The 26716-nt window shown below is 41.8% G+C and overlaps 2 protein-coding genes across 2 annotated transcripts; one reads left to right on the forward strand and one right to left on the reverse strand. All coding sequences in view use genetic code 11, as the record gives it.

Moving 5' to 3' along the window:
* Nucleotides 1-942: 942 nt before the first annotated feature.
* On the reverse strand, nucleotides 943-7346 carry EGR_00949 (Lipase maturation factor; the record flags this gene model as incomplete). Its single annotated transcript, XM_024490198.1, has 14 exons — nucleotides 943-1077; nucleotides 1461-1569; nucleotides 2016-2109; nucleotides 2561-2674; nucleotides 3417-3559; nucleotides 3654-3772; nucleotides 4386-4482; nucleotides 4558-4663; nucleotides 5645-5767; nucleotides 5859-5961; nucleotides 6474-6626; nucleotides 6706-6942; nucleotides 6978-7231; nucleotides 7268-7346. The coding sequence occupies 14 exons, from the start codon at nucleotides 7344-7346 to the stop codon at nucleotides 943-945; spliced, it is 1866 nt and encodes a 621-aa protein (XP_024355601.1).
* A 5168-nt stretch (nucleotides 7347-12514) lies between these two features.
* EGR_00950 (Transcription factor) lies at nucleotides 12515-26347 on the forward strand (the record flags this gene model as incomplete). Its single annotated transcript, XM_024490199.1, has 13 exons — nucleotides 12515-12632; nucleotides 13653-13714; nucleotides 15765-15981; nucleotides 16306-16658; nucleotides 17142-17274; nucleotides 17730-17824; nucleotides 17923-18380; nucleotides 21054-21175; nucleotides 21325-21468; nucleotides 21547-21744; nucleotides 22728-23160; nucleotides 25865-26027; nucleotides 26219-26347. The coding sequence occupies 13 exons, from the start codon at nucleotides 12515-12517 to the stop codon at nucleotides 26345-26347; spliced, it is 2625 nt and encodes an 874-aa protein (XP_024355602.1).
* Nucleotides 26348-26716: the final 369 nt, after the last annotated feature.

Raw genomic sequence — 26716 nt, forward strand, 5'->3', positions numbered from 1 at the left:
CAGGTTCAACAAAAAAATCATGGTTTCGAGTTTTACTCAATTAGCACAGTTTTACGTATCACGAGTTCTCTCTATTGTGCCCGGCTTGTCAATGATGAATCGCATTAATCATGGTTTACGCACCAACTTCTTGAAAAATGGATGTCTGTACACCTCTCCACGCTCGTAAACTGAGCAAAACGTGTTCAGTGCCTCTAGCCATGGTGACACATTCAAGGATATCGATGAACAAGGGCTTTGTCGTCAAAACCATTCCAGATTTCATTTACATGCCCTTTAATAAAAAAGTGCTTCACTTTGACTGCAATAAAATGCATTGATGAATGCACACATAAAGCATGCATGACCATCAGATACGACCACCCCATAACCCGAACCGACCATAAAGCAGCCATCACATTCTAACAAGACTTTGATACAAACATAGTTTGATAAGATCTACCAACCGTGCAATGATGTGCAGAGAAGTCGACCCAATCCTGGTCAAATAATACCTCAACAAACGCAGAACAAGCACTCAAGCGTGACAGCAGTCTTGGTCATGACCTATGACAATCTGCGCAAGCATGGGCGTGAAGACAATTGTAGACAAAAATCCAACACCTTTCAAAATGTGCAATGAAAACCCCACCCGCCGCATCCAAGTGACTCGAGGCAATCCAATCGTGTCGGCGCCAATCTGTCTTCGCCAGAACTCGGTTTGTTTAGGATATACTCAGTGAGCACTTTATGGAGCATGGACGTTTGAAAACAAAAATGTAGATCACATTCACTAGTTTTTGAGAATTTCCCGCGATCGAAAAAGGGGACTTCGAAACAAGAGATTTTATTTGGTACAACACCACATCAATCAGAGAATTAAACCGACACAATCACACCCCCATCCAAGCAGAAAGCGTAGAAAAAGGCGGTCAGTGATACACAAAGGATGAAGGGGCGCGACTAGAAAATTTTGTTCACCAAAAAAGCCACCACGAGGACAACGTAGAAGCCGTTCAGATTGGCCGGTTGACCCACCATCGCTCGCAGCTTGTCCAGCAGTGATGATACGAGGTTGGCGTCCAACGGACGTCCTCGCTGTAGAACAGAGCGAACGTTTGAGCGTAGTTGTGGCAAAATCATGGATACTTTGAGTATATCTATCCAGTCTGCCGCGATTCGTTCCTCACATACGTGAAGCTCAGTCAATTTCGTCGCACAAGCGCAATTGGCCCCTTAAACACCTGCCTGCATTTCAAGGCCAACTCCCAAACCCGTGTGTAATTAATGGAGAAGTCATTCGTGTGAATGACAGCACCTACGCAGTGCTGTTCAAAATAAACAAACGCATGCGTCCTTTGACTGTCAGCCATATCTTTTGTGAAGACAAGTGAGAACGTGATGCGCTCTTAATAAGGGTGCCTCATGCGTACACTGCATTGACCAAGAGGAGACAAGCTCCAAATATAAGATATCCGTACCCGTTTGCCAACAATTCCAATCTTGGTCATCAGCTGGGTCAAACGTGGAGTCGAGGCCTGAGTAGGTGGAAGGTAGATGTTCTGCAACTTGCGTTTCCACCACCGTGGCCTGAAGTGCAAAGAACTTGTCAGTGGACGCACGGCAAATGCTGACTAGATTTTCTGCAAAAAGTTCGAAGACCAAAAAACAGCGCATAATCTGCACAAAATATTCTAATGACTCAGAATGCGCCGATATTAAACGAAAAAGAAAACATCCTTTTAAAGTTCGAACATAAGCACTTTTCCCACATTTCTAGTCAAACACCCTCCACTACCACTGTATGGGTACAGTAACTATATATTCGCTATGGCGTTCAGCAGGCCTTGAAATGGTACTTTTTTTGTGCATGGGATTTCAGAACAAATCGCCAAATATCCCCAAAAACATGATACATATTAATGTGGTCAGACAATGTTCGCTTTGGTAATTACGTGAGGTGAAGGTAAAGGCTATTGTGCAATAATAAAGATTGCACTTAGTAATTCCTAGCGAGAAAACAAGGTGGGACTTACCCGTTAAGGGGGCGGCTTATTTCATAGGTGTATTTTCTGATTTGCACGAATTTAGGGCCAATAGGAAACCCCGAGAGTTCGAGAAGTGCAAGAACTGAGGAAAAAGATTAAGTATTTCAGCATAAGAGTGGCATGTCACTGTAGTCAAAAAAATGCAATTCGACCAAAAACGTAACGCAACGTAACGCAAGTGGAGGAGACACGATTTAAAACTCACCCCGGATAAGAAGGAGCTTCTCACGCGTTTGAAAAGAAGACATTTAATGCGCTTGAAAATATGAGACAAATCCAAAAAGGCCGTTAGATCCCGTGATTATACTTAAAGAATGAATCTGTCAGCACAGCATTCGAATTTAACGTTTATAAACACCAATCACGCATGGAACGCCGCATCCATCAGTCACGCCTCAAAGGAATAACTGTTTGTTTCAATTTTCAAAAGATCGCGCCATACAGGCGGTAGAATGTGTTGACAGCACAAAACAAAGTGGTGAACCAGTTTATCGACACAAATGTTTACTACCTTAGTCAACATGAAAACTTACCCTCCTTCTCCTTGGTAAGAATTCGATAGACAAGGGTTGCGACAATTGGGGAGTTCTCGAAGGTCCTTTCGCCACTCAATGCCGCCTCAAAGTCGACCACAGGCAAATGTCCGGCTGAAGGAAAGGCAACGCGAATATTACCCCATCTAGATCAGCACACAAAATGATGGCAATGTAGCAAGAAAATTCTAACCTGTTCGAAGCATCCAAAGCCCGTTCCAAAAGGACAAGCCAATTCGTCAATCAAATTCGGTACGTAACTTTCAATGTTTTATGGCATAGCTTGGATTACATTCAATAAACTTTCGGTCGTTTATTTAAAATACATCTTTGTTGGTCCTAAACCCATCACTAGAAGCCACAAAAGATAAAACCACTAAAAAAGGTAGTACTGATAGGTACTGCAACCTTTATTTGAGCCTATCTTCTCTTACTGACCGAGAATAGCTTTAAGGAAAAAGTTTATCCGATCAGGATAATGGCTATTACCTACACTGATCACAGGTGATGATATGTGCATGAGAATGAATTATCCCATTTTTTGTGCAGGCAAAACACAGGCTCGATCTGCAAATTGACTGTGTACAAGAAAATAGGAGATGTGGATTGAACCGTAACAAACAGGTATTTAGAGGTTGTCAGGAAGTGCTTTTCAAAAAAGAAGTGATGGAGCTTACCATTCGTCAAAAATGAGAATCGTTAGATTCCGACATTTTTTTCAAGGCATAAAATAAAGCCAAGAATTTAGTAAACAACTGCTTTCTATAACACCTGATTTACCAAAGCATTTAAGGATTTTCGAACACAGAATTCGACAGATAGGGTGCGGATTTCGTAAACAAAAAACAAGACATACGAATGATGGAAGGCATCTTTTCAGGGGTGCTTGGTACATGGTGGAAAGAGAGTTCTTTCCAGGGTCCATTCTCGTTCATCGCACCCTCCAGAACCAGTACAGTGCGTTGTCGGTCTACCTTCAAAAGCACATCCTTCTCCTTTCTAAATAAAAAAAAAAGGATTTCATATTAGTGAAGGCAGACAGACACTGTAACAATAGAAAAAAGATAAAAGTTGGAAGGGAAGCAAAGCTCACTGATGAAAGAAGCGGTAGTCATTGGCGAGATGGAAGGGCTTCAGCGCGGCAGTAAGTTCGTGTGCGAAACTAGGCAGAGGCACAACGCTACTAGAATCCACCAGACTTGAGAATGGCGCCTGTGGTGGGAAGACAAAAAATTTGTACAAATAAAATTCTGGTGATTATGCTTTACCAATGGGTTGGTACAGATCCCCATCGTGAACCGAAAGCTGTTCATACTAGTAACGTAATGATACTAATGTTTCAATGATCCGCATGATAAAGACCGATTAGGATAACATAAACTTATGATCTACCGAGGCGGGAATCTCATTACGTAGCTCTTCGCAGTCTCCTGCAATCCGCTCTCCACATCGGTGACACAAAGCTCTGACCATGGTACCAACAAGCTTTCCAACTCCTCGGAACATTTGTAACAAAAGCACCTTTCATAATTATACGTGGTATTTCGTGATCCAAATAACTACATTGTTCTAAAACAAAGCCAGGAAGTCGGTCCGCAGCTTTAGATCGACTGAGCAGTATTCAGCTGCACCAACAAATGCTCCCTTCACTGGAACCTTATTGTCACAAGCAACACTTTTCAAAAGCAGTAATCACCAAAACCTACCCCCTTAGCCGTAAAACACCAGTATAAAATCTACATTTTTAACTTCTAAAATGGAAAAAGCGCTATTTCAAGAAAAAAAGACCAAGAATCATGTGTAAATGGTCTGAATGGTAAGATACCAGCGACGCTGCAAAAAGACCACCGCCCATTAGACCGACAAGAGCTACCCCGGTGAAGTCCAGCATACGGTTCATACAGCCCCTCGTAGACAAAGATCTGTGAATAGATATGGAAATAATCAAACTCAACGTCAGAGGTAGAAAACTTTGCAGCATCCCAATAAACGCTTACCTAAACATTTCAGCGAGAAGATTCAAAGCAAAGAACGAAGATACAATAAGAACGGTGTAATAATTCACCGTCTTTGCCTGATCAATGAATTCTTTGCGTAGAATCGCTACAAAAACAGGCAGAACTACGATGGCGTATTTGGCAAAAATGCGGTGGGCGTGTGTATTATTTCCAAAAGCAAACTGACTAGTTAGAAAGGTAATTAGCAAAACACTGGTCCTTATCGAACAGTAGTGAAACCAATACGACTCAATGAAAGAAGTTGTGAAGTTTAGAAGTCAATAAGTCTTCCTCGAAAAGTGGATCAAGGTTTGGGAGGATTTTTAAATAGTTTAACCCTGTCTCAAGCATGGGATACAATATTTAAGTGGTGAATTCCAGATGGCAGTGCAAATATCAAGTTTAGTTTTCCATCTCTGAACTGATGGCGAAATTGTCGTGGAATATGCAGCCAGGCTTTGGCCTTTTCACCGTCATAGCTTCGTAAAAATAGCACTAAATTTAAAAAGTTTGCATATTTTGTGGACGAAAATCAAACTGTAAGCCACCTAAACTGAAACAACCTTTGTTTGGCTGCATTGCGAAGCATGTATAAAAACAAGTTCGACTAACTGAAGACGTGATTAATTGGCGTAATTTTACAAATTTGTTCGCACATTTATTGACAAATGTGAAATGAAAACGTACGACCCTTCCGAGCCGGAGATGATACCGGGACCAAAATTCTGATTACTCTGATACGTCTATTTTTTGTTGTCGGTCATTTGTATAGTACCTGGATAGGTTATACATTTACATCAGCCATACAGGCAGTGGATGGAAAGCATCTAGAGACTAGTCATCTGCGAACCAAAGATGCCCAGACGGGTACATAAGTCAAACCCGTAGATAAACGCGTCCGTACAAGCAAGACAACAGTGAACAGGAAGAGTCGATGCAATTAATTGAGGCCAGACAGACAGTTAAACGTGGCCAAGCCCGTTGTAAAGCAACACCGCGACACCCAGATATTCACATGCCAAGCTATGGCTGCAATTCTAAACGCGTGCGCACCGAAGCATACACAAGCACATAAGCACATGCTTACTTATTCGCATGGCCTCGATACCCTCCTGAAAACCGAAAAATACCCACACGCCGTAGAAGAGAACTGTAAGCACGGCCACTGTCGTTGCAACTGAGACGAATCTGTGAGAGACCGGCGATCCTTCTGGATAAAGGGAATAGAATTATTCATAAGTAGCGAGAAAAAGGTGTTAATCTCACACAAAGGCTAGACAACGGAAATTAATAAAGCATACTGCATCTTTTGGGCTCCGGCAGAAGAGCAAAGCTGAGAACGATGGAGAGGAGATTGTAGATGCCGTGGTTACCGATGACTATCAAGTCGGCATGAAACATGACCTGTAAGCGAAATAAACATTGCGTACTATGATGATGTACTACCCTGAAAGAGCATTTAACGAGGATCACCATTGAAAAATATAGTTCATAGTCTTCCGTAGTTCCCATCGATTAAATGCACTTAACATTTTCAAAAGACTAAAATACCGTGAGAAAACTAAGCTAAAATGTACAGATTTGTATAAATCATCGCCCAAATGAACGCACATGAAATTAGAACCTAAAAAACCTATTAGTGCTCAGTACGAACCATCTTAGGCGCAAAAATGGAAAAACGATGGAAAACCCATCTCCCCACCAGAATGAATGCTCTGAAAGGTCTAATTACAAGTACATAGCAGAAATACTTATGTTAATAAAAATTCCGGTAGTGTACTTAAAATAGATTTCCTTAACTCGTCACGGTCATCAATCGATGTTTAATACTAAAAAAATGAATATACTGTGTACATTCCCTTGTATCCAAAAATAAATCAAGTTCAGAAAAGACTACAAGGTAAGAAACTACGTACCTTCGCAAAGAAGGAAAATATCTGCAATTCGCGTACGGGAATCAAGAAGAGAAAAGGTATGAAAATTTCCATAACGATGAAGAACAATGAGATGATACGAAGGACCAAACTAGGGGCCAAACTAAGATAATAAGCTGCTGGTGTTGGAGAGATCTGAAACCAACAGCACTGAGATGTCGAAGCGCAGGTTCACACGAGCGAAGTCAATAAAGAATCGAACGGATCAATTCACCTGCGTGGAAAAATAGTGCTCCATCGCAGAAAGGTCCCACCAGAAATAGTTATCGTTTGCTAATCTAGCAAATCCTGTAGAGACAGCCTCTCTAAAGAGAAGCCACTTTATCAACCAGGCAACGATCATGGAAGCAGAACGCGAATATTTTCGTAGTTTAATTGATAGTAAGAAACATAGGAAACCAGCTTCAATTAAAAGCGATGTCCACTTCCAATCGGCCACACCTGGACAAACCTAAGTACCAATAATTGTTTAAATTTGTGGTTCACCTTAACAATGGAAAAGAATGATATCCATTGAAAAAGGAGTGACAGTGTCCCAAGTAACTGAGGTATAGCCATGGAAAGGAATGAAAGCGTGAGTCCGGCAAGAACGGAAAGTTCAGCTGCATGATACTCGCTTAGATAAAAGCTATTATGAAATCTTATAATAGATGGGATGCCCATTAAGAAGTCCTCAAGCGTCTTTGGTACAGATAGATCCAATAGTCTAACAGGAGCAACGCCCTCATCTCCGATAAGACCTACATTAAAATGCGATTCTGCTGATAGTTTCTTACCCGGCAGCTGAACGTAAAGTGATGCGAAAGCCAAGAAGTAGACCAGATTAATTCCAAACAGAACTGCGTTCTCAAACATGGTGATACGGCAGCGTCAGCGACCACGAATTACACTGATTCGGAGGACCTAAAAGCGCATGCCAGCATCATGATTTCAACGACTCTATTACCAGCTAAACAAAACTTTAATGGAGAAAATTTTTCATAAAGAGAGAGTAAGTATTGCCAAAACAGTCATGACTGTTTCGTAAAGCAATTGAATATTCACGCAACCATGCAAAACCTATTTCCTCAAGGAACCGTGCCACGTAAAAAGCATATATTAGTAGAGCAACAAATACATGAGCAAGAGCAATTTTAAAAACATCACTTAGTCTGATTTCTGCAAGAACAAAATTCTTTACTTTGTGTCATTTAATCTAGCACATTTGTAAAAGCGGTACTTAATAGCAATTCTTTTCTTAAGGCGTAAACGCAGGCAATGCACTATCTTATAAGGAAGGAATTTCATCACGGAAGAGTAGGATTATAAAATAAAGTAAAATTAAAGAAATTCTGATCTTAGGAAATGGCTGTGTAATCAACAAAGCGGAAAAGTTGACATCCCCTGACAGTCGTTAAAGTTTTGCCAATGATTTTCTACAGAATAATATTTACATGGTGCAATTTTGATGTCCTTTTCATTACAACTACACCACAGCATCTTTTGTAACACGTTGGTTATTTGCTTCATGGTCGGTTTGGTAAAGGAGAAATTGGTATCTTGGCCATTGTACCTCGCCGAGTGGGCTGGCCTCCAGGCCACGGCAATAACCCTAATACCTTCTCTATGTTAGACAGATGTATTCTTTCCCACAATCATGCCTTCTTTCGCCCTCAGGAAATATCCTTGATACTACACTTTGCTGCAGCGAAAACCCCTATTTTAGTGAATAGGGCTGATCCATCACTTAGGTGATTAGTTTTTGGATAATTTCGCAGTGTTGAAGCTTTGGCGCATTGGCCATACCATTGTGACAAGGTTTATTGCTTACATACAGAAGCTCTTCCGCATTCTAGTACATGGCCAACCAACCATGTCTAGGGGTGGAAACATAATAAGCAGTAAACCTATGCAATACAACGTTTGCTTATCTCTCGGTATTGGCAAGGAGCCACTTTTGACCTGGCCTTTGTACCACGTCGTGTGAGCTGGCCTTTGAGCCATGAAAAGGCCCAAATACCTAATCTGTGCGTAATACATATATTCTGTCGGAGTATTATGTCGTCTTTCGTCATCAAGGAAGTCTCGGAACATTACATTGGTGGCAGCGGTGGGCGTTCACTATACAGTTGGACAAAATCTCGAATCGCATAAATTTCTCTTCTGTATTCAGCACTTTATTTTAGGTGAATTCTCTCTCGGCTAACTTGGTTCGTGCGTTTTTTGGGATTTAGCTGACCGTTATACGGAATAAATAGGAACGAAATTGCCACTTTGTCAAGAGAGAATTGTAAAAATCCATTGCCCAGAATCTCTCTAAAAAGGAAAAGCTAATGTATTTAAGGCATCTGTAGAAAATGCTTTGAAAAATAAAAGTTATTTTACTTAGGTGATTTTATTTGATAAAGTACACTTTCGTGATTGTCACACTTCGATCCAGATGTCTTCATAACCGATGCGTATGAGTAAACAGGAGGTGGCGTTTGAATCCCGGGTCAAGTGACTGCCGGAGAAACGGCAGATTCCTGCGCACTTATAGTATTCTGATCGACCATGGTGGCATATTGGGTATTAGCACAATTGAGTCTGTCCGTAGCCGATATTGGTCGATCAGATTAAATGAGCGAAATCACAAGTTTTAAAACTTCGCAGAATGTGGGGAACTTGAAACAAATTTGGCACTTTTAGGGAATCGAAACAGGAACGTTTCCTAAAGACGCGGACATCTCCAACTGTTTAAAGTGGTTTTTTGTCAAAAATTTAAAAAATGCTGATAATCACCACAGATTTGATTGCGTCCCGATTCGCGCTATTCAGAACATGTACATCATTAGCCGCTTAGTTATAACTGGTTGCTATGGCTGCGGGCAGAAGCAAACATTTCGTGTCGTTTCGGATGTAATTGCTTGTATGATGGAATTGATAAAGTGGTTACTGTAAATGGTGAATTGAATCGCTCTACTTTCCCAGTCTGTAAAAAAGGATTCCAAATTTTTCAATTATAAGTGATCGGGTTTTTCATGTTAATTGCTTTGATTTACCCATAAAAGTAATATATTTCTTCCATAAAACTTCTTTATTCGAAATAAATTGGGTGTACGGAATCTGAGATAGCTTCAACTTCAGCATGTTGTAGTTTTCGCAGAAATTGGGACAATCAACAGCATGATTTACTACGCAGAACCACGTTAGTTCTTGAATATTCATCCAAATACAGAAATCCAAAGTACTTTACTTCTCAAATTAGACATGCTAAATACGACGTTTAAGACAGATAGGTGCACACAGGCGCAATAATCTACACTCTTGTAAGGTTGAATTATTGTCGCCCTCATAAATACGATGGAAACTCTACGGGCGCATTTGTCTTTAGGCATTTTGAGATCCATTTAACTACTTTTCAAACATATTTGGTCCTTCCGAGAATAAAGGGATTACTCCGTTTCCAGGCATATTTTTTTCCGCAATCATTAATCGAAGTTCTCAGCATTTTCGGAAATAGTTCCTTTATGTGTAAGAGGAATAAATGGTGCACTTATCACTTACTGCGAAGAACTTCGACTGCATAGCTAAAATGAAGGAATCGGTGTAGCGAGTGGAAAAGGGTTTGTCCTATGGGGGAAATTACTGCATCCTCATAACCCACATATTTAGCAAACAACATAATTTTCGATAAGCACTTTTCACTAGCACACCGCGCCTCAATTACATTTTTATTTTAAACATTGAAAGTTGGAAACTTTTCCCAGGTAATGACTAAGTGAAATTGTTCGACTAAAAATCACATAGGGTCGGAATTGATTCTACTTGAAAATAATGATAAGCTGTAATACCTTGGATGGTTGCATAACTCCCGGTGTTGGTAAAGGGCTGTTTTGGTTCTCCTCATTGTGCTTTCGACGAATGGGCTGGCTTTTAAGCCATGCCAGTTGCCTTATTCTATGCTGTATGTTAAATACATGCATATATAAATTCAGCACAGGCATTACGTCTTCTTTCATCTTTAGGAAAATCTCCTAAAGCTACGATGGTGGCAGCTGAAAGTAAGATTTTTCACGAAGGGCATCAACCCAGAGAAGTGTATATATTACAAATGAGAGAATTGGTGACGGCTTACAACAAAAGGCTAGAAATGACTTCCACCCTAGGCAAATACTTAAGTCCTATGTTCTGTAGAAAAGCTATCAGCACTAGCCGCGAACCATCTGGAAAAGTTTCGTTACGGAATCACCTACCTTATCTGTACAACGATATCAATAAAGAGGACATACAGTAACTCCTCTATTTCTCCACTAGCTGGATAGAACCCTTATAAATATAACTGGGTAGCTTTGAAGTGAGAACAACGTGGTAAGGAGGAACTAATGCAAAACCGTGTTTAAACCCCTTCCCATTAGAAAAATAGGCTTTTGGGCCAGTGTCCTTCGCCCATTGGTGGACCCGCGTGATGGCCAACGCAATTTTTTTCATCCCAGAATCCACCTCCATAGAGAACGAAACTGCAGATCCAGTCCAATTGCCAAGAGTAGTCAGTGACGTTGCGGTCAAGCGTCCCCTCAGTTTCACAGAAATTCGATGACTGGCACGGATGGCGTGGGGGTGCTTGTCCTATATCACCAATTACATTGTAGTGGCTAACATGGGAGATTGACCAAGGAGAGCTCAGTAATCGATGCTCAAAAGAGGAAAGGAGCTATGTTACGCGTTGGATGTTTGTTAAACTCCCAGTTTTGGTGAAGGACCAATTAGTGTTTTAGCCATCGTACCTTCACCGGGTGGACTGGCCTATGGACCATGTCAGCTGCTCCAACCCTTCCGTGTGTTGATAACATACATTCTACCCCGGTATTATATCTTTTTAGTCCCTGGTGACGCGTCGGAGTTCTATGAACCCAATAGAAATGCAAAAAATGACTTAAATATCAAGACTCCACTAACGTTTCACCAAGCCTATAGGCCCCTTTTCAAAATATGCTGGGATCTTAATAAACCAATCCAATGGATCAAAGGGTTTGAAAACGATATGAGTAACACCGATGATCTTACGAATAGGTAGTTTACATGTAACCCTGGAATAAAGCAGGTAAAGAGGGGCCTTTTCAGGAAAAATAGCGCATTTTAGAAGTCAGCAGGTATTATAAGCGCCCCATTGAATTCAGACGGTAAAAACTCGGTAACATTTACCTAAGTGACTCAAAATACATTCATATGCGCAAAGAGTTTTGGAATGGATCAAAAGTCAAATTTGAAATGCGTGCAAATTTACCTCCTACCTACTAAGACCTCTGAAAGGATTATTTTAAATCAATTATGAAAGCCGGTGCAATTTTGGATATCATTCAATAAGTAACTGTCGGTGTAAACCGGAACTCTACGCTACTATCCCCTAACACAAGCACTCATTATGGGTGATTGAAGGATTTGTAAGTTGCTTATAACGACTACTTGTAAGTCGATAGCCTGAACATTTTAGGTCTTCTTGATCTTTAATATCGACCTCAAGGTCAGGCGGTGAATTAAATCTTCAAATTGCCGTTTTCGCTGGTGTTGCGTTCGGCCTCGGTTGCTTTGCTGATGTAAGGTTTGTCTTAGGTGGTCAAAATACTGCTGCCTTCATGTCGTCCGTGGACCTTGTTTCTGCAATAGTCTGCACACTGGTTTATCCCAATTCAGGAGAGTTATATGGACTGGGATAAACAAACTTTATTGGGTTGCCTGGTTATCTTTTTTCTTTGGCTATCAGTTTTCTCAAGTCTAGTAAATCTGGCTTAATTACTCCCCTAACGTCCCGCTACTTGCTTCTCTTCCGGTTTTCACCTATATTCCAGCTGTATTGAGTTGGGAATCGTGGTATCATCTGTTTTCCTATAGAAATTCCTGAAATGTGAGCCCTTAGTCTGTCTTTTGCTGCATATATAACTTGCTTAACTACTCTTTGTTTTTTTAATAGTGCATTCTAGAAATGCTTGGCAATAGCGTCTCATCTTTGATATAGGTCTAGCTATCTTAAGCTAAATAGTATGCATCCTTCCGGAGGATCCTGGATGCCTGGTCAAAGTGGGCCTTCACCCAGTCCCAATGACACTTTTAATCCTTCATCTCAAGCGTCAGCTGGAATTACTTATCCTGCTAACGAGTCATCTCCCGAATCGGCCGGTTGTGGTAGGTTCTTGCTTATTTTAAAAATTTCTGCTTTGTCCTTTTGCGTAACACTGTTCGAATTTATGTGATCATTACTCATTTAGAGTTGTCTCAACACGTTTTTCCATGGTTTCTAAGTTCTCGTTCGTCCCTGTACAATCTAATAATTGAATGCATTAATAAGTTATTAAGTCTTATTGATTGGCGGTGGATATTGATATTTGCTCTTATTAATTCAAGTTTGTAGTTTTTCACTCACAGCAGCAATAATCTTTATCATATCGGTGTGCAGAGGATGCGGAAATTTTGCTACTTCGGTCCATCATTAAGATTTTTTATAACCCAAAACGCTGCTAGCAATGCTTTACTGTTCTCTGCACGTTGACCATATTCCTTGATTCCCTTTGTCGTCATTCTTTTTTAGTCTCGGCTTTCACCCTTTGCTATAGCTTTATCTTATAAGAAACCATAATGGCTATTGCATCGATTTGATTGTTGAAATCCTACAGATTAAGGTTCTTAATTCTGCTAATTGGTCGAATCCGCTCCTTTAAACTTATCGTCTTATCTGCCGCATTACTTCGATTCGTAACAAATATGTGTTTATCTCGTAATCCAAATTTTATATAATCCTAGGAACTCGCGTTGGATGTATTGTATATCTGTGGTTTAATTTGCTTCCTAAACCTAACAATTACTTTGCATTTTTTATTACAGATGTCAGTGTATCTTCACGCTCGGTGCGTTTCCTGTCGCGCTTTTTATACTTTTCTTTCACTCAACTTAAGTACTTCGCGTGCTTCTCTTCGTTTGGTATTGGCCAACGTAGTTTACCCATGAGACTCATTTCGTGTTAATCACTTTCTCTGCGCCCTATTAAATTAGGTAATGCGTATTTTTTTTCATTCGAGGCTGATTACTATTCCCGTGATCCTTCATCTCCTTGGTTTAATGGGAACCTAAGAGGTAACTTTGGTTCGCAGTCGTTTTTGTTGTTGTGATACTGTCGGTCAACGGACTGCTCTCCTTTTTCCATTACAGACATCACGAATAACGCATTGCGCTATTCGAATTCTACACAACCTGGTCCGTCCTCTGCCACTGTAAGTTACCAACACTCGTCATTTCTCTACTTCTGAAAAAATACTTGTGAAAGTGATAGCGACTTTGTAGTAATCAATCGAGTCCCCTCTGGTTTCGCCCGTGTATTGCCTCAGTAACAAACACCGTTTTTCTTGCGCGACATTGTGTATGAAACGTGTATGTATCCACTGCCTGCATTGGGAACTCGAACCATCTGGCCGGCTATAGTAGCCGTCTTCGCAGTTGTTTTTCGGCCAGGATGGGGTGATGTGAGGAGAGGGGGGGCTTATCTCTTCACCCCTCACTCCGTTCTCAATAGACTCTCTCGCCCCCCCTCCTCACGAGTGGACGTTTTCATTCTTGACGGGGTGGCAGTGGTGGCGGAGTCATTATTAGGCGTCCCTCCCCCACCCGGCCGTATCCTCTTTTGAGTAGCAGTAGCATTATGGTGGGTAGGTGGGTGGGTTAAGGAAGGGGCAGAGGGAGAGATGAGATGATGGCCACTAGGCCTATTGATCGGATATTGCAGCTGGAGATCGTGTGACAGCTTGGCTTGGTGTTTCGGTGCCCTTTTTCGATTACGATTTTGAGGCGTTGTTAATTTAGAGCCATTCAATCGTTTTTTATGCTTTTTTTGTGCCTATTGTATTCATTAATTTGCCTTTTGAGGTTCACGATGGGCACTTTTCACAGTTTCATCTAAATTTGATTTTAAAGCGCTTCCTTGGTTGAAACATTTAGGGATTGGTAATTGGCTGCTTTGATTGTTGGTGAAATCTTGTTATTGTGACCATCCCCGAGTTTTTTTAGTCAAAGAACTGTTGATCTATGGTAAGTTTAATCGTCGAATATTCTTATCTTTGTTTGTTCATGTCTATATTCTTTCCAGATTCTCACGTCTTAAATTTGTTCCATTTTCATCTGCATTGATGGGATTTTTTCGGAGGAATTTTGAAATATGACCCCTTCCTATTTTTTTACTTAAGGAAGTTAGCACATGGAAAACCTAGAGATTACGGTTAAATTAGGGTTTTTTTTTGCATTCTAAATAACCGCTAACCGTGCCTAGAAGTGATTTTTTACCCGCACCTCTATTTTCATTTCTTTTGTATTTAATGAATATTTGAAACGCTATGGCTAGTTTAAATCTAATCCTGATTTATGCCGGCATGATTTTGGAGACTTTGGTTACTGGAAGGTTTTGTTGACTTATTTTCAACTTTGTGGGATTCTATGGAAACCTATCCCCCAGTCTTTCTCCCTTTTCCCAAATCGTATTTGGATATCGTCATTCTTCGACGCCTAAATTCCCTTGCCTATATCTCTCCTGCTTATCGAAAAGTAAAACTGTCTTTTTGAACAATTTGGGACCTTATGTCAACTGTGGCATCGGTTAATGATTAAAGTAGGTTCCCTGACTATTTAAAATCTCATCTTTCATATAACTTTTCGGATTTCATGCCTCCTTTTCTGAGGACTGGGCGACAAGCCCTCGTGCCTGTCTGTCCGTCTGGGTAGATAATGAGGTCGCTCAATCTCGCATATCAACACCCTCAATACCCACCTTCTTTGTTCCATGCTGGTTCAACTTTCACTCTCGCATATCACAGACACGCATGTACGTACGTACGCACATGCATATGAGGGCGCATAATGGCGACTTGTCAATTTTCGCACATCTTTGTTCTGTTTGTCGGAATTACCGTTCTCTCCTCATCCTCATTACTCATACCCCTCCCCTCCCCTCCTCTCCCCTCCCTTCCCTTCCCCTCCTCTGTGTCCTGTCATCAGCTTCCTAGGTTGCTGTCTTCGATATATCGGCGCGTCTGCGGCACTGGATCTGCATCTTTATTTTTGATGCTGCTCTTCCTTCGATTTATGTAGTTTTCCCACTATATAGCATCCAACAAGTGTAGTTGCAAACAGACGGACGAGGGAAATGACGAAGGTAGCACACACCTACAATTTTGGTGTCCATGATTGGGGCTGTGCTGCTGCTTATGTTCATTATTAGCCTAATGGTTGTGGTTTGTTATTCGCTTTTCTCCTCACGCTTATTTCACTCAGCAGCCGCTGCAGTCGTTGGCGATGGAAGGAGCTGCCATCAAGGCACCTTCTTCGTCCTCTTCGACGGTCTCAAATGTCTCCTTGGAAAAGGTCTCCGATACCGAACCGCGACAGTACACCACCCTCACCACTTCCAATGTCACTTTGAAGGCAGGATCCTCCTACTACGGTGCATCTGTTGATATTGCCGCCGCTGCTGCAACAGCCTCAGTCGTTGCGGGTGCGTTTTGCGTATATCTTTTTCTCTTCTGATTATGGGCCGAATTTGGGCAATCGTATCTGCTCTCCCTCCCCCACATCCTTCCACCACCACCTGTCCGCAATCACGACTAATCCGAGTGGACGGACGCACGTCGCATCCACGCCGTGCACACATGGGCGCAGAAGGCCCGTTTTTGCAATCGATTCGTGTGTGCATCGCCGCTATCCCTCAACGGGAGCACCAGCACAAACAACCGGGGTGACCATCATCACCATCATCGGATTGGAGTTTGTGCGTGTGTGCATTTGTTCACCCGCTCCTCTTTTCTGTTCCTTCGTCAAGGCGAAACTGTTGCCTCCTCTACCTCCGCTTCTACCTCCCTCTCCATAATTGAGGCGTGGTCGACGCCGTTGGCACTCGGTGTGGAACCACCCCCGCCCCCTCATCCTGCTGTCTCCTACCATCCACCACAGCACCATCACCACCTCCAACCCCTTCAGCAGCACTATATGAGTTTCAGTGGTGCAGCACCAGCGCTTCAACATGGTCACGATGTACAGAATTCTCCCAGTATGACGAACACCACCGGTGCCATCACTGTCACCTCATCCTCCTCAAACTACCTCCATCATCACCATAATCAACAAGCCGGATCCTCACCTCACCCTCTTGTGGGTCTCCAGAATGTTCCCATCGTAAGGTCTTGGTATTACTGCATGGTTCCCAACATTCTAGCTTTATTGCGGTATTTTAGCATTTTGAACTTAACAGAGGAAAATCGTCTACTGTAGCCCACGTGTTCTATCGTTCCGATGAAGTTATGTGGTTACGAAATTGGAATTGTTGTTGTTAAGTACCTGGCTGTTTGTTTTAAGCTCGATTAGCATGTTGAATTAAACTTGTTTAAACTTGTATGCGACTAGGCTATTGCAAGGTGGTACCTATTCATTTTTGTATGTAATAAACTACCTCTTCGAATTTGCGTCACTAAATACTCTTGTTTGCCTGAATGAAGTCTAGTCCTTCAGTTTCTTTAGTTCCAACATGCCGCATTTTCTTGGTGGGCGTTGTTATTCAGCATTTTTTGGGAGGCTTTGGGTAGAACATTTTAATTTTACTTACCGCCTCCATGAGGCATATCCATTACAACTCCACCACTAAACATTGCTTTCTTTCAGGAATTCCCTCCCCCCAGTTGTATCGAAGCCTTGGCACCGGGCTACGCTTACAACCCCCGAGTGCCCCCAACCCTCTCGTTTCATGGCTCTCCCCAGGGCAGTCGGATGTGCAACCCTCCTCTCGGTTCTGCTGGTTAGTTTGCCATGGTCGACGTAGGGAGGAGCGTTGATGTAGTGTTGGAGCGAGTGATTTTTCTGCTTTATTGGTGATTTGGGCGCCGCTTTCTCACGCGGTCTGTCCCCCTCCCCTTTATCCTGCTGCCCCTCTCTCTCCACCCTGGATTTCAAAAGGCAATAAAATTTTGTGCTGTTTTATTGCTGATTTAACCCGAGACTATGAGCCTATTCTTACTCACACACATTTTCAGAGAAGAGCTACCACTTTTGTGGGAGTTCACATGTGGATGGCCATTTCTGTAGTTGTAGCGAGCTCATTGGGACATTTTTGCTTAGATTGGCCTTTCTCCTCCTTAGCACTTTCTAATAAACTGTTTAACATATGAATCAAGTGCTCAAATCTGACATTCGAACAATTTTGCCATTGGGGAGTCCACTTTGATTGGGCGGCTTGTCGATTTTCGTTTGCAGTTCCGGCACAATGCCATCCCGCTCACTCCCCTGCCGCTATCGCATATCACCATCATGCACAGCATTTCTCCGACCCCACCAATCCTCTCACTCTCGTAAGCTCTTCAACTGCTCTTAAGTATTCTTCTTTATATTGATTCCCCTCATCGCAACAGATGGCCAATTTATTTGCCCTTCTACATTTCATCTTTAGAATCCTCCGATGGTAGCTTTCGGCGGCTTAGAGGCTCCTGCTACGACCCTGGGTGAGTTGTCACTCGCTCTCCTCTCCGACAATATTCCACCTCAACATTCTTTTCTCGCCAACATTTCAGAGGAAAAGCTTGAATCTCCACTCACCAGTCGGGCAGTCGTGGGGCCCACAATAGTAGGTGGAGTTGCCGGCGCTTTTGAGGCGATGCTGCCACGCTCAAACCCGACTACTGCCGGCAGTGCGCGAGGTGGGAGGCGTGGCGGTGGTGGAGGCGGCAGGCGACGCAACACCACACCGCTGTCCAGTGTCTCCTACGGAGCGGACATGCCACCCCCGCCACCCTCCATCAGCACCGACTCAGAGGGGGCAAACTCATTGGATGGTCGAGAAGATGAGACGCCGGAGCAAAAGGCGGAACGTGAGAAGTCACGACGACAGGCGAATAATGCGCGTGAACGGTGGGTTTGACAGTTGTGTTCGTAAGCTCTCATCCATTTGATGCGTTCGTATTCTTCAAAATTGTCTGGGCACTTATTGCCAAACTGCAGGATTTTTTGGTGGTAACCTTTGTTACCCTTTTTGTCCGCAATTTTTTCATATTTTTAAGACAGGAAATACCTTTTTTTCTTACTAATTTTTTTACATTTAGCTTTCTGAACGGAAACTGTCGAAGTTCCTTTGTCAAACACCCAATCCCTCGAATTTGTTTCTATCTAATCATAGATTTGGTGGTAGAACGGTACTTTTCTATTAAGCGAGATGTCTTTTTTTTTTCTGGCAATTTTGAACGAAACACATTTGTTTTCAGCAATGGTTTCGGTTAATTTCACTGTATTTCAAACTGCTGTTTGACATCCATTCGACTTCGTGATTTGTATTTTAGTGCATTTTGTGGGATCACTAACGGCCTATTTTAATACTTAATGTCAATAGTTTTATTTGAACATCCCTTCAGAAATCATTCGAAGGAGCCTCGGAAAGTCGTCTTGTCTAGAGCGACAGGTCATAGTTAAAAACAGGGGACATCAGGTTTCATGCCCTTGAACAATTGCGAGAAGCAATCTCAATCTCTTTTAAATAAACAGTTAACTTTTATTGACTGTCCTTGTCATCAATTTCTTGACCCTTGGATAATCGTGATAATCGTATTTGCTTATTTTTTCAAATCAAAGCTCCTAACGTTCAAGTTCCCTGGTTGTCACAGTTCTAAGAAACCATATTTGAAACGAATCAATGGATTGTCTTAACCGTAACAACTCCCCAGTTCGGCATTCCTGTCTGTGGAATGGTGGTCCATACTGTAATTACGGCGTCATTGTTACTCTGCGAATGGTTTTCATCCCCATATTGCATGAAAACTCTCAATTTTGAGGTCATCCACGTATCATTTAATCGTTAAAATATGGAGAAAAAGTCAGGTCATCTTACAAACTACTGAGTTGATCGCGTCATTGATTTGAGACGTCACCGTCTTGCCACGCTAGGCATTTCGGTGTGTTAGGCGTTCGTCCCTTTCACGACTTCCGGTCATCTTTTTGTATCAATTGGTGAAAAATTAAAATTCTAAGAAGGACACTTTAAAGGTTTCAGCACAAATTGATTCAATATTTAGTATGCTTGAAGTTCTGTATGGGAGCCATTACCCTTGAAGTGAAGATTTGACGATACCTTAAGGAGTGGCACTGTCAAGTAATGCTTTCATCGTTTGCTGAACAAGGAACACTGACGAGGATTAATGAAAGCATGGCAAATGTCAAATCAATCTGCGCGGAAGACATCAAAACGCCCTTTTTGGAACTCTAGTAATCTTTTTGCTAAATGGTACGAAAAGTGACCGGAAGTTGCTAAACAGACTAATGATTAGTCTGTGCCAGTGTTCTTTATTCATCAAGAGTGATGAATGTATTATTTGGCAGATTGCCACTCCTTGGGAGATTGCGGAATCTTAACTTCAGGGGTGACATCTTCCACACAGAACTGCAAGTGTCCAATTTCCCAGGTAGTATTCAGACGACGACTACTTTCTGGTTTCAGTGTTAACACTGCAGTTCGGAAACGTTTCAGGTGGCCCTCGTATTTATAGTCTACTGCAGCTGGCACGTCGAAGACTGAAGTACTTTTTAAATGTTACTGGTCGATGCACTGATAATATTCTGCGAATAAAGTGTCCAGTTTTTTGCACAATTCACTTTGGGATTCAAATAACGAAATATGCTTATCCTATGTCAGTTTTCCTTTCTGTTTAATGATTTCCGTCTTCCAGTACCCGCGGTTCGATGGTATCGGTTGCGGTGAGTAGGTAGCTAAACTTTCCAGATGTGAAGTACTACCATAACCATTCGTGATGTCACATATCCTGTCTTCTCACCTCAGGTACTGTTTAGTCCTGCCCAAAGTTATTTTCGGGGACTGTGACTGATGGTCACGTTTTGTACTCAGCCATCGGGACAACATGAATGGTGGTAACTGTGTATGATTCATTGCTGAGATTGTGGGAAAAGCTGCGGTGAAATCGTGTTCCGGATCGACTGACAAAGTTTAGGCCAAAGGGGTTCACTGTTACAGAGGTTGGTAGATGGCGACATCTGTTTGGCTATCCAAGTCATCAGCTTAGTTTTAATATTTAACACGTCTCAAATGTCATTTGAAGTCATTTAGTGGCCTTCACTTCCGAAAGTTGAAACGATGTTTTTATAAATGGGAATTAATTCTATGTATCATCAGAAAAGTTTCAAAAACTTCAAGGCGCTCTTCGTCATTCTCGAGTTTAAGACACTTTTAATACGGGAATTGTCACGCCACCTAGGTTTAAGGTCGGAACTGGTTACCACCCCTTTGTGCCATTTAATGACTCGCTATCCTTGTATTCATTCGATATTCACACCATTGATAGTCTTACACCATCGATTCCCTTCAATTTTTATCAGTCTATTAAAATGACTTCTCATGTTTTGATAATGTGTAATGATGGTTTATTTCTGTGTTTACTGTACTCACCGTGTTTGCAGTTTGCGTACAAATAGAATCAGCAGCTTCCTACTAGATACAATTGTCTTTGCTGCTTGGCTTTGATTGCTTTGGAGCTCTTTACTCACTTTTCTCCACAAATGATCTGTGTTTCTTGGCTGTAGTCTACGAGTTCGCGAGATCAACGATGCCTTCAAGGAGTTGGGTCAAATGATTAACCTGCACACGGGCAATTCCCAGCCCCTCACAAAGCTGATGATTCTGCAGCAGGCCGTCACTGTGATAAGTGGTCTTGAGCACGAAGTCAGAGGTGGTGTTTTTCTCGGGTTGCAATACGGAAATAGGGGGAGATGGTTTGCATGTCTTGTGATCGTACGCGAGCGCACGCATGTCTGCATGTGCCTGTATTGTGTTGTCGTTTGTTGCCTTGCAGAGTGCGCGTCCGCGACATCAACGATGCCTTCAGTGAACTTGGACGCATGTGCATGATCCACCTGAAAAATGACAGACCTCAGACAAAACTCACCATTCTTCAACAGGCCGTCACCCTCATCACCAAGCTTGAGCAACAAGTTCGCGGTACTGCTGCCGTTAAGTTACCTTTTCATGCTGCACTCGTTTGGTCTATCTTATCCCAGCATGTGTACCCTCTTTTAGAGAGAAACATGAATCCCAAGCAGGCATGTCTTCGGAAACGGGAAGAGGAGAAGGGTGATGAGGTTTCTGGACTCCAATGTTCCTCCACCTCAGTTGTTAGTGCCGCTTTGGATACTTCGGTTGGACAAATAAACGTACCGTCCTCTTCTGGTGCTGCTGTTGGTGCATCTGCTGCGGCCACTACGCCGTATGATCGCGGTAGGTTTTGCATTACTCAAAAGATTTAACAGTTGGTCGTACGTTATATTTTATTTAAAAGTGTAATTTGGGGAGGAATAATTTTTAAGCATGTCGTTGAAATACTTTTGCTAGGGGAAAATAGGGTCATTACAGGGACTAAAATCCCTTATGAGTTGGAATGTTTGAAAAGGGGTCGTTTTGCTGTGAATCGAAGCATTTTGGCTGTCTACAGTTATGTGAGCCTAACATCCAAACGTCTGTTTCCAGCTTGCCAGGTTTTTGGTTGAATCGCATGAATTTGCTCGTTTTATGTGGACTCAGTTCGGCAGTCTGCCATATGACCTATTTGTTTTCATGAATAAATTTTTTTAAAAAAAACAAGACTTTCTAAGCATTGTAGCGCAATATAGTTTTGATCATATTCAGTATATCTGTTTATATCGCCGGAATTGTGATTTAATCAGTTGAATGCTACGGCAACTTTTTCCTATTCTTATCCAAGTTATGAAGTGTGTAAGAGCTGGGAAACCAGAAACAGATAACGTAGGCGGTGCTGTATGATTAGCATGAACGTTGGATTTTGAACATGATCTACGGTAAAATAACGTTATTTGATAAAAAATTGCTGTTGGGTCTTCCTACCACTCAACATTTTTAAGTTATTTAGACTTCAGGTCACTTTTAATTGTCATAGTGTAGTAAAATTCTTTAGAACTTTACAAGGAAAGTAGTTATTTTTCAATTAAAATGCCTCGGGTGTATTTGTTTAAGAAGTTTGGTGGTTCTTCCCACATTTGTATTGAAGGGTGTTCGATGCAAGCATATTTTATGTCTTGATCTCCATGATCTCTCCGCACTGGCTATTCTCAAGGTATGAAGCGGGTTTGGCTTTTGCGGTATGATTAATCTTGACTAAATAGAATAAGGTTGTCACAATCATATCTACTAATAGCATAATTTTATGAGCTAAACTAATGGATGATACTGGATACACTTCACAGGTCTCTACCAGCATGCGGTCTATCCTCCCAGTGCAGGAGTTGCGACCAATAGTGGTGGCAACATGAGCTACGCACCAATGTACTCACCCTACCCACCGGCCCTCCCCCAGCGTTGGTCGGCTCAGTCGGGTCTGGACTATCTCCAACCCTACCCGCCTCCGCTGCCCACACCGTCGCCAGTCGCGACGGAGGGGGCGGCATCGGCAACAGTGTCTTCCGCGGCGGTATCGGCGGCCGATGTTCAACCTCCACCTCTTAAACAATCGCGATGTATAGTGCAGCCAGATGCTTTCAGCCAGGTGACAACACTGACTTCAGAAAATCGTGGAACGACTCCGGGCGACGATCCTAATACCACGTTGAAAAAGGGTGTTGGAGAAAGGGACGAAGAGGAGGAAGAAGAAGAAGGGGAAGAGGAGGAAGAGAATGCTTCGTCTGTTGACGTGTCTCTACTTTGATTTAATGCTGTATGTTCCGCATCCTCCCCTTCTAAAAATCTATATATATATATATATGTCTCACCTTGTGCAAAAGAAATTGATGCAAGGGCGAGTTTTCCTTGGCCTCTCTCCCTTCCTTCCACTGCTTCGAGGTTACCTCTTTTTCTAGTTCTTTGTAGCCTGTGGACATTAAAATATTACCGAGTGAGAGACTTGTATGCCACTTGAGTTTTTTTAGTTTTGTCCTTTTGAGAAGGCGGTTACATAGATTAATATGAATTCTAGAAGATTTTAGTAATCTGCCTGTAAATTGATCATGGTGCACAATGACATGGGATTCTGTGTAGTAGTGGCACTTCGCTACTCGTTTTAATAAGTAGGCAGGTCTGTAAAAGTTCGAAAAGCGCTTCGGTGAAAGTGCTGAGGACTTTGGTCCCACAGCCGTGTTGTGTCAAAGGGTCTTATAGGCACAAGAACATTCTTATTGAAACAAGTAAGATGTGTGTGTACGTGAAGTTCGGGCCAATTTGTACTGATTTAAAGGTGCCGATTTTACTGCTATTAATATCTTCAGCACAGACAGAGCTAAATACTCTCGGTCGGCTTCATATAAAATCTAGTTTAGTCTATGAAAATGGTAACAACATACTAGCACTATGTATTAGCTTCTACTTAATTAAGGTTTTAAGTATTAACTCCTCCGGTTTTGTTCTTAAATGGATAAATGTAAGAGAAATTTGCTAGGCTAAGGCTCATAAAATGATGTTTTCGTTGTTGAAGGTGGTCTGTCGTATGTTAATTGTTTTTAAATAGTGTATAAAATATTTATAACGAGTCATGGGCTAGGAAAATGTGTAGTTTAGCATCCCTAAATCAAAGCCATTTTTTCATAAATCTATGACTTAGGTGAAATTAACACAAATTGTGTGAGGTTGGGACATCACCAGGAGCCAACAAATGCCTTGCTCCTACTGAGTAGCCACGTTCGCTGAAATGGCATGCCATTACATATATTATCAATATGGCCCACACATGTTTAGCTAATCCATATATTTCCCGCATACACCAGCGTTAAATTCCCCTTCCAGATCTTCCAGTTTTATGAAATGGTTGTGTGAAAGCAATTGATTGTGGAAACGCGCAGCACCTCGGCAGTAGCCGTGTTTACATCTTGGTACATTTGGGAACATATTTACATCGGCATTTAAAAGGGGATATGAGTGAGTTTCACAAACGTCAATTTTAGTCCATTATCTGGGTAGAAAACACAACAAAGTATGTAGCCACTGATACTGTTCTCGTCGCTGCTACTTGCTCTTGTGGTGATAGGCGAGGTGCAAGAGTCTGAAGAACCGATTTTAGTGAAAGCCTTTAGACGTCTGAGCTCTATCGCGTCTGAAAGGCCCCACAATGACCTTAATTGCGCTCTGTGCCGCTAATACAACTGCGCCTGCAAACTTCCCAGCAGGGAGAGTCTGCACCGACTGCTGAGTTGGGCGCGAAGTCACAAGACTATAATATTGCTATTTAAAAGGTGTAGCGTATTCTACCGCTAGTTTTATCTTTGAAGATGTAAGTGATGAGTGGAAATGCTCGTTGAAGATGATAAACTAATCGTAAATTGTTAGCGAACGTGTCATGAATGCAAATATGGTGAACACGAGTGATAAGTTGCTGACAAATTTAGCATCAAGTTCCTAGTTAAATGTGGAGTGCATAAGCGAGTCGTCTAACTGCATTATATATCGTCGTATTCTAAGCCAGGTTCAAAGCCATTTCGCTGACGTAGGTATCCAAAGCATCCTGTGTTATATGGTGACATGAATAAAAGATATTCTTAAAACTTAATGACGGCAAATGTTTGGGTATAATTTGTTTGGACACTAATGAAATAGATGATTTGGGCAACCATTAATTAGTCCTGAATATGTGCTTAAATCTATTTGTATGGCTACTAAAATCACTGTCTTGATATGATTGTAGTATTTTAAATGCTTGTTTGACTCTCGGTTTTGGTAAAGGGGCCACTTAGATGCCCCGCCATTGCACCTTTGTCGGGTGTCCTGGCCTCAGGGCTATGAGAGTAAAAAACCACTGGAACTAGACACTTTTTAAAGGAATATTTTCTATGACACGCCTACACTTTGGAAAAGGAAGCGTCTGTTCAAAGTTTATCTGCCCAACGTAGTTAGAAATAAGATGGTTTTTGGGTGCCTGGTAGGCGCTCAGTACATATCATCATTTATACACGATGCAACATTTTTTTGGGGATGAAGCCACAAAGAAGTCAGCGCAGGTCGCACTTTCTTTTTAAAAATCTTATGGTCCATGACCGTCATTTGGGTTTACTAACCTCTATGGTGACCTGTATGACTATTTCTCAAAAGCAAATTTACCACAGGAACGCTGCAATAGAAGTACGATTCTGATCAGATTAAAAAGACTGGTTCTTTCAAATTGTTTTTTGTGAAGGATGATACGCCTTTCATTAAGGATAGAAATACGTGTGGTGATAGCATTAATTAATGAACACTGCAAAATACCTCAACCAAAGCCGCTTTTTATTCAAATCTACAAAAAACCGGAAGAATCAATTCAGGAAACTGAACTTAGAAGTGGATTTCACCGCCAACGCCGTAGCTGATATCTCACTAATATTCATTAAGTATTCTACATTTGATTAGGTTCAATTTCCAGGCATCTCATTATCGTAATGCTTAAGAAAAGTGTTACTCTCTACTACATTAATTCGTCCGGTGTGAAAGTCCCGAATGTTCTCGAGACCTACGTTGCTTCCTTGGACTGTAGTTTAAACTCGCAAGACTATGTTAAGCGCTTCATCATACTGATGGCTAAGCACGTATGAATGCTCAAATGGTTTCACATTGCTTGAGTGGAAATAAAGGAGGGGGGATACTTTCCCGTAGTTTTGTAAGACTTTTTTGCGTCAGACCAATGCTGAATGTATGCTTCATCTTGACTTTTTAATTCATCACTGAATTAACTAGCACTCAAAGTATGTAGTAAATATCAAAAAGTATTTTCTTTTAGTGGGAAGAACTGGGACAAGTTTTGAATGATATTCGAGAAGAGTCAATGCCACTTACGCCCCTTATTAATTTGGCGTGTTTAATCTATCCTACAACAGGCATAGTAATAATTCCTGTATCCACTTCTTAAAAGGTGTAAGATGGTAACAAGATCAGATTGCACCGTATTAGTAGATGGATTGCATAAATTCGCTTTGGCACATCCACAACTCCACCTGAAATTTCGTTCCTTAGCTTAAGCAGCAAACTCAAATCTAGGACAGATCCCAGTTGCTCCGAAGGTAAACTAAATTGAGCGAGCAAAGGGGAACAATTTCAATGCCTCCAACGTATATGCGACATCGGCATCATTACATGTGTACATACACTGACTTGCCTACAGCTATAAATGTGACGTAAAAAGGGGTGAAGTTTCTAAGTACGAAAGCCGAGGACATCTCTCTTTAATCTCATTTCATTTCTTACAGAGATGGCGATACTAGGATTCAGTGCGCGACCC

Source organism: Echinococcus granulosus (genome assembly GCF_000524195.1).
Source record: "Echinococcus granulosus chromosome Unknown EG_S00003, whole genome shotgun sequence".
In the NCBI taxonomy this organism is placed as follows: domain Eukaryota; kingdom Metazoa; phylum Platyhelminthes; class Cestoda; order Cyclophyllidea; family Taeniidae; genus Echinococcus; species Echinococcus granulosus.